Raw genomic sequence first — 9,117 nt, 5'->3', positions numbered from 1 at the left:
ATGTAACAATAAAATAACGTTCCCAGAACGTTGCTGGCTGGTTACCATAAAAAATAACGTTCTGGGAACCATAAACTAACATTCTGAGAATGTTCTGGGTACCAAAAACTAACGTTATGGGAACCAAAAATTGTTAGCTGGGTTCATTTTCATTTTTTGGCCATTAATAAAAACAAAACGCGCATCACGAAAGAACAATGACAACTTTATATACACAGTCTGTTTTTTTTTCTTTTTCTTCTGAAGTACAAAAAAATCGCTAGTTACGCAAATGTTGTAATTAAAATAGCTTTCATAAACGCACAATATATGTCTTTTTATATAGAAAACCGTAGCGGAAATGACGTTAACGTCAACATGGCGACGCACACATACCCCTGTGTGTACATGTAGCGCTTTACAGTAACCTTGTAACTGTCATCTACTGGTTTGCGAAAACGTATTAGTATTATAAACATAATTAGGACACGTTATTGTGGGAAATGTCAAGACTATCTCGACTGAAGTTGGCATGACTCATATGACTACTGCGTGCTTATCCGTAGAGGAGTGATGGTTTCGTATTTTGCTAGCCGTTAAAGATATGTTTTGTCATTTATGAAAACTTATATCAGAGTATGTGGAACCTAAGCTATTTAAAAGTCATTGATCGGGGACGTTTGCTGTCTCAAGGACTTTGTAGCAACTGCATCACACGTCTTAGAAACGAGTCTTTTGTAACTCAAATACAATCTGCTTCAAAACCACCCTGGAGAGTATTGTTTTTTGGAAGTGATGATTTTGCACTGGAATCATTGAAACGGCTTCATGTGTCTCGGTAATGATGTCCAGTTTTTTTTTTTTAAATTTTATTGCATTGCTATTTTTGCTGATAACCCTATTGCATGATTTATGTTATTAGTTTGCTTTTCTTTTTTTAGAGATGACTCAAAAGCTGAAATCATAGATTCACTTGAGGTGGTGACGCTGTCCAGAGATACTCCAGTCAGAAAGTACGCAGAGCAGAACAGACTTCCACTTCACCAATGGCCAGATGTGGACTTCAGCGCCCAGTTTGATGTTGGTGTGGTGGTGTCATTTGGCTGTTTAATCAAGGAGAACGTCATCAACAAAATGCCACAGTAAGTAATGAGGATTCAGGGGAAAGCGCATGACTTAATCGAATGGTTGGATTGTCTGTAGTCATTGTGTGCTGTTTTAAATGTTTTAACAGCATGATCTAAACTCATAATACACCATAATTTGTGTTTGTTTGTTTGTTGTTGTTTTCTCCTCAGTGGGATCCTGAATGTGCACCCTAGTCTGTTGCCACGCTGGCGGGGACCTGCTCCAGTCTTTCATACGATTTTACATGGTGACAGTGTCACAGGAGTGACTATCATGCAAATAAGACCTAAGAGGTAAATACCATGTGCAATAATTGTTCGTGGCAGGACAAATATGAAAGTTACATAAAAGATGCTTAATATTTCTGTATATTTCTTTTCCAACTATCAAGTCTTTTATTTTATGCCTTTTATTTCATATCAGATTTGATGTGGGCCCTATTCTTCAGCAAGAGCTGTATGAGATTCCAAAGAACTGCACTGCGGATGAGCTTGGAGCTACTTTGGCGGTTGTGGGCTCCAGAATGGTAATTTCCACCGCTTAACGTATTTTAGTTTCCGTAATTAAAAATATCTTGTGTTTGTAGTGTATAGTTTGTAAGTATAATTTGTGTTCATCAAGATTAAAAATATCTTTATTCAGCAAAGACCCAATAAATTGATCAAAAGTGACAGTAAATACATTTATAATGCTACAAAATATTTCTACAAAATGCTGTTCTTTTGAACTTTCTATTCATCAAACAATTCTGAAAAGAGCAAATCAGCATATTAAAACGATTTTTGAAGGATCATGTCATGTGACTCTGAAGACTGGAGTAATGGGCTATTACAAATGTTCCTCTGCCATCACAAAATTACATTTTACAATATATTCAAATTGCAAACATATGTGACCCTGGACCACAAAAACCTAGCCTGGAAATCCAGACCTAAATCTAAAAGATTAATGGTCTGGCGTCGACTTGGTGCCGCCCAGCTCGAGGGGCGGCACCAAGCATGCATTTGAAAATCTCACTGCACGCAATTGGATAACACTACGACCAATCACAACAATAAACCCCATACGCTTAGCTACCAGCGGAGCTAACTGGTAGATTAGACTCTTGCCGTATCCGGTCAGTAAAACAGCAAAAACGGCCTTCTTGCAAAGGAACGATTCGAGCGCCGTCTTCTGTTCCTCTTTTAGATAAAAAGCTAAGTCTAACTCGTTCATTGTAGCGGCCAAAGCCGTTTCAAAACACTGGTGTTCATCCATAGCCATCTTGCAATGTTTACTAATGACTTCGACGTCACAGCGCTGTCGTCATCTGTTTAGCTCGTCACTGGCCCGCCTATATCAGATAACCGGATGTGATTGGTGCAGATCGGATACAAGGGCATATTTAATGAGCATCATTACTCGACACCAGAGTAACTCGCTGAGCAAATTCAACTTGTGCTCTCGTGAGAACTCTGGATTACCAGGGTAACAAAAACCAGTCACATGGGTACATTTTCTGAAATTGAGATTTATACATCATATGAAAGCTGAATAAATAAGCTTTCCAGAGGATTTGTTAGGATAGGACAATATTTGGTAGAGATACAACTATTTAAAAATCTGGAATCTGAGGTTGAAAAAATCTAAACATTGAGAAAATTGCTTTTAAATTTGTCCATTTATGTTCGCGATTGTGCTGTATTCACTCACAAAAATAAATGTTTTATATATTTACGGTAGGAAATTTACAAAAAATCTTCATGGAACATGATCTTTACTTAATAGCCTAATGATTTTTGGCATAAAAGAAAAATCGATAATTTTGACCCATACAATGTATTGTTGGCTATTGCCACAAATATACCCGTGCGACATGTGACTGGTTTTGTGATCCAGGGTAACATATTTTAAATTGTAATAATATTTCACAATATTGTCTGTTGATTACTGTATTTATGATTAATTATATTCAGCCTTGGTGAGCATAAGTGACTTATTTCAGACCTAAAACTTTTGAACGGTAGTGTACATTGCATTTATATATCAGTTTTTGCATTTCCGTGGAAACAACTCTGCTAGCTTTATGCTGTACTGTTTTAGCTGCAGGAATGATAAACTTATTTACAATTTGCCATGAGATTTGGCTATTCACTCTGCTTTTGCAACAATAACACTGTTTGGCATTGATTCACATAAATACTTTAAAAACTTCGGTCTCATATTTAAATCAACAGTTGATGGACACTCTAAAACATCTTCCAGAAAGGATAGCAAACAGAAAGGAGCAACCTAAGGAGGGGGCATCGTTTGGTAAGTGTGTTTAAAAGGCAATGTCCAAAACAGAGCGTCAGCAAATTCTAAAGCACTAAGTTCACTGTGTGAGAGTAATGATGAAACAACCATCTATATTACTGTCCTTAGCCCGCAAAATCAGTTCCAGAATGGCCTGGATAATATGGGAAGAGCACAGCTGTGACTACATTGATCGGCTGTTTCGAGCTATTGGATATCGGGTAGGATTAAAGAGATCCTAAGAAACATATACATTTACATCAGTTGCTTTAATAAACATTAAACAGTGTTGTTGTTTTTTTCCTCTATCAGATTCCTTTGAAAACAATGTGGATGGGCAATCCTGTCAAACTTCTGGACTTTGTTGGCAAATGCAACGTGTTGTTTACAGGTAACCAGAGTTGCTTATTTGATGATTTTGTAGTCTTGGCCGTGACTGTGCATTTTCACACTCGCTCGTTTAGAGTTTTTTTTTTTGGAAATATGGCACGTTTTCTCCCTTATTTCAGTTCGTTTAGGTATATGCTGTATGGACACGACAGTTGCATTCAGATACGCACTAAAATAATTGGTCCAGGATTGTCTGAATGAGTTGGTCTTGGCCAGATTGAAAACTCTGGAGCGGTTCTCTTGTGGTGAGAAAGTAATCTAACCCATCAGACCAACAAACCAAGTTGTATAATAATTACTTTTTGCAATTGAAAACCAAGAACCTCTTCGTCTTAAAATGTCATTGTTCTCCTCCAAAACAGCTGTACTGTAAATAATTTATGTAATTTAATTTATATGTATCTTGATGGATGACCACTATGAGCATAATTCTGGACCATGAACAGGTGCACTTGCACCAATGAGAGGTTTTACGCACATGTGACTTGCACGAACACATTTTGGGTAAGCTGTTGCCTTCCAAAATCGAAATTAAACCAAGGAGATAATGAGACATTGTAGCAATTTAAGTCCCTGTTTCAGAACAAAGCAAACAATCTACAGGTCTGAAAACGCCATAACTAACTGTTTGTCTACTACTGGAAAGAGTAATGTAAGGGATCACACTTTCTTTCACCTTTCTTTGCAGCTGCTCCATGTTTATCTGCAGTACCAGGGTCTGTCCATTATCAGAAAGAATCCAATATCCTACTCGTTCGCTGCAAGGTATGCACACACACACACACACACACAGGTGTCCACTGGCACAGAAGAAATACACTTAAAGTGCCCCTATTATGGTGTGTCTTTCATGCAGTGTGTAATATAGCTGTTTGTGAATGTAAACGTTCTGCAAAGTTGTAAAGTTGAAAGTGCACTATAAATAAAGTTATTGTCTCCCAAAAGAAAGAATCGACTCTGAACTGCCAACACAAGTCGTTTTTCATTCGAATCCTACTGCTTTACGGTTCTACTACGTCACTAGAAGATTCATTTGCATAATGCCCTCCTATATTGTACGTTGCCCGCCTGCGAACAACTTGACCAACCCTCAAATGTCATTTTAGTTCAACGTGGGATTAGCAAAACGTTTGCTCTAGAAAGATGGGTCAGTACCCAATTTATTTGGACTTATTTGCTTGCTCCTCAGAATCACAACCTGTAAATATGAATAATTATTGATGTATATATTTTCTATGTGCAAAATACTTAGTTTACTGTTTTTTATTGTGTACGTTTCCAGCTAACTGGCTAACTCACATTATTACTGTCTTACTTAAAGGAGTCATAACCTGCAATTTTCACTTTTCCACGAGAATCAATGTATGTTATGATCGACTAACGATTATACACTGGCCGGGAAGCCGATATTTAAAAGTGAAGCGTTTGTTTACCTCAGGGTAAATAAACCAGCGCGCGTGCACGCGCACTCAAATACGAGATTTTGATTTCAGCTCCCTCTTGACCTCATGAGGTAGTAGGATATACCATATATGGACACCGCAGCAGGAAGTCCCTGCTCCCTTCCCCTCTCCCCCTCATATTCAGTTCAGTCGAGAAAGATGGAGAAACCGAGTGCACACCGGACTTGCTCTGTGGTTGATTGCCATAAAAAACATGTAAATGTGTTTTATCTCCCAAAATCGGACGAAACTATCAGGGACCAGGGATGAAATTCATTTTTAATGACGCTGTCCCAGCAACACTTTCAACTGGCGTATCGTTATGTGTGTGCGCTTTATTGTATATTATATAACTATGACAACATATCATTGTATTGATTTTTTTATAGAATAGATAACGATACATAGATAAATAAAACAAACAGTCAAGTAATAATAAACATAAAGAAAAACAACACGTTACCTGTCTAAAGAAGAAAAATATTGAATGTCTAAATAACGTGAAACAAGGCAAAAACAGCACATGATAGTAAACGTCTCATCTCAATAACCACTGTAAGCTGATAAAAAAAGTAGACTACATCTCCGTTAATGTAATCGACATTAAATAAAAGGTAAACCTATGTGGGAGAAAATAGCAACAAACGTTTTAGCTCGTTACCGATGTTAATGTATGTCTCAGTCAAAATGATTGTCTTTACCATTCAGAGACATCTTGATGTAGACGTCCATCCAACAACTCTACATCTTCCCTTTCCAGCTCTGGTTCAGAGTCCGGCTCAAACATGTAGGGTTGAATCCCGTAGGTCGCGGCCGGGTCGGGTTCATTCACCACTTGCGCCATGATGTCAGTTTGTAATGATGCTGAAGTTACCTGCGTGTCAACCCCCCTCCTTCCTTCAACCAATCAACGCGCCCCTCATTTGCATTATTAAAATGAGCGTCCACAACAGCCAAAACATCGCATTGATCTCGCGAGACAATAATGCCTTCAGAAATAAGGGTAAAAGTAGGTCTGTGTTTATTTTTTTTCCACTTTTCTTTTTTAGAAGTGCCTGAAAGACTATAATACAGCAGTAGGTATCCAATGTAATACTAGGTTATGACTCCTTTAAATACTTCTGCTAATCAGCTGTGAGTCACTATTACCTAAAACTGCATCTATTAATGCAGATCGTCTGTCGTTCTTTGTATTTGAGGAAAGATAAAGGATGGAGCAAGATTTGTTTTACAGACGTTTGTTACATCAGCCATTCACTTTAGTGCTCGGCTAATGTATGCACCGTCTTATGCAAATCTTATAATGTACCTCAAACTGAGTATAGTATCACTGAGAAACGTCCTGCTCAAGTCGTCCTTGCAATGGAGGTTTCGAGTTGAATAACTAGTTCTTCCAATGTTTCACCATCAGACTTGCGCTCAGATTGATATGGTAAAATCTACGTTGTCATTACTGTCTTTACAGTACAATCGCTAAGCTTTAGGTAGCCTCCGGACAGAGCTGACGTTCAGTTATGATAATGAGCGTGTAGCTTCTGACAGGCGCTGTACGCGATAGACCAATCACAACAGACTGGGCCATCTGGCCAATCAGAGCAGAGTTGCTCGTGGAAAGGAGGGATTTAGAGAGACTGGTTCGTCCATCGAGTCGTTTAAGAATAATTGAAAAATGTGGTGATTTGCAATGTTTATGATGAGAAAATCAACCAGTTTTTTGGCCTTTGATGCATGTAAACCTGTTGTAGGAGACCTCCAAAAAAGCCTTTAAAATAGCATGATAGGGGCACTTTAATACTAATCAAACAGCCAGAGGCCTGCCACTTTGGTGATGTGGATATAGAATGTACATCGAGTTTTTCCCCTTAAGCTTTTCCCATCTTTTTAATGATCACATTGTTCTGCTCTCAATCCCCTTTTGTCCAGTTTCCATAGAAAATTACTTTGAAAGCAATACACCACTCATGATGCACTTCGTCTGTACCAGTGGACACATACAGTTAAAATTCAGATTTATAACTGTATATAATCTGGGCTGTTGTCAACTGGAGACAACTGGGTTGGGGAGACAACCAGACCTTGTCATGAGGGAGGCCAAGTAAACAGCTTTACACTGCTGAGTATATAGGTGGAAGATGCTTGGATCATGGGGTGGAGCCCATGCTTTTTTTTCCCAAGCTACAATAAATTATACTACCGGTATATAAGTGTGATGTACCCAGTGTTATTTTAGTATAACAATAGTATTTATATACTATTGTAGTGTTTATTAATAAATGAATAAATTAGTTAATCAGTTTTAGTTTGAGTTTTTGAAATGTTATGTGCTTCATTGTTTGTTTTAATATTGCCATTTATTTATTAAATTTTTTTAGTAATTGAACAAAACTTATTTACAGTTAGTAATAGTGCTCAAAGCCAAGGTTTTTTTTAATCTAATATATTATTTCAACCCATTTTCAATGAACAAAAATAATTTTGCATTGGTTTTAGCTTTAGTTAACGATAAAAACACAATGTACCAAATTACGTTACACTGTATTTTACTATATTCAGTTCTAAATTGTACAATCATTCGTTATATCAAAAGAACAGTGTAACCATTCAACCAGGCATAGGTTTGCCCACATTTACTGTTAGGTTGACATTATGTAACAATTAGCACTATGTTGTCTGTCTGTCTTTTTCTCCACATCATTTTTAGGATGGCTGGGTTGGATTCAAAGCTGTAAAGTTCAAGAAAAGGTTGTCAGCATCAGATTTTTTTAATGGATATCTACATCAGAGCGTGCTGAGGAAATCTCCCTCCTCAAACACCTGTCTGTTCCAGAGTTATAAAGACATTCGTTTGCCAGGAGGACAGGACAATAATATGCTTCTGCAGAATAACACTTCACTTTGAAGCGAGGCTCGATTGCAATCACGGAATGAATAATCGCATATAAACAACACTGTAATGTCATTGAAAACATTTTTGTCTGTTTTAAGACAATGTTGTATTTAGTAATTGGCTGTATGTTTGCAGGTCTTGACGTGAACGAATGTGAATACAATAAAATTATTTTTGAGATGGTAAATTGAATGGTTGTTCTAATTGATTCATATTCACTGACCAGCTACACAATAATTTTTTTATGATAGTTTTTGATCTAAAATACTAGATAGAAGATATTTTGAAGAATTATGGTAACAGATAGTTGACGGTCACTATTGACTTCCATATCCTCCTGGGACCCAGAAAAAAAAAGTTTTTTGAATGTAGTTTTTTTCCATGTCATCACACTGTTTAGAGCACAATAAACAAATGGTAAAAAAACATTTTTGAAAAATAATATTTTATTCATACGTTATGCTATGTCCTCTGTAGTGGACACCAGGACTAAGTTGTTTAAAAAATAAAATGACATGAAATTATATGTATAGGCAAAAACAATGGGATTTTTTTTTCAATCACCAATAAATTTGGGGGTTTCAGGATTTTTTCAACCAAAATTTGTATAAAGATGATTCTCAACTATGTTATGAAAGAAATAACGGAATGAATTGATACACCATTTTACTTTATGCAATATGTGGGTAAAATGTCCATAAATTAATATTCCCATTCAATGCAATGTATCTATAAACTGTATCTAATTTGCACCTTAATGTGTTCTTGGAGCAACATTTAATGAAAAAAGAAGTGTAATAATTGGAGTAATAATTAGCAACATTTTAATAATAATATCTAATATTTCAGAGGAATATTGATGTATAGTTTATTTCCATATTCACTTGTTGTGTCTCACAAAATGCCTGATAAACATGATTTAAGTCCTGGTGTCCTCTACAGTGGACACGTATGAAATCAACGCCCTGTTCTGTAACAGAAAATATTTTTTTTATTTGAAACCCCTCAACATTTTCC

The 9,117-nt window shown here is 36.7% G+C and overlaps 1 protein-coding gene across 1 annotated transcript; it reads left to right on the top strand.

Moving 5' to 3' along the window:
* The first annotated feature begins 333 nt into the window (after positions 1-333).
* Positions 334-8,290, top strand: mtfmt (mitochondrial methionyl-tRNA formyltransferase). Its single transcript, XM_084403975.1, has 9 exons — positions 334-817; positions 921-1,121; positions 1,278-1,400; positions 1,531-1,633; positions 3,324-3,399; positions 3,511-3,602; positions 3,694-3,772; positions 4,460-4,536; positions 7,915-8,290. Exons 1-9 carry the CDS (start codon positions 618-620, stop codon positions 8,110-8,112), a joined length of 1,149 nt encoding a protein of 382 aa, XP_084260101.1. The 5' UTR covers positions 334-617; the 3' UTR covers positions 8,113-8,290.
* The last annotated feature ends 827 nt before the right edge of the window (positions 8,291-9,117 follow it).

This window comes from Rutilus rutilus (assembly GCF_951802725.1).
Source record: "Rutilus rutilus genome assembly, chromosome: 3".
In the NCBI taxonomy this organism is placed as follows: domain Eukaryota; kingdom Metazoa; phylum Chordata; class Actinopteri; order Cypriniformes; family Leuciscidae; genus Rutilus; species Rutilus rutilus.
The sequence above is the reverse complement of the archived record's forward strand: the minus strand, read 5'-3'. Positions and strand labels throughout refer to the sequence as shown.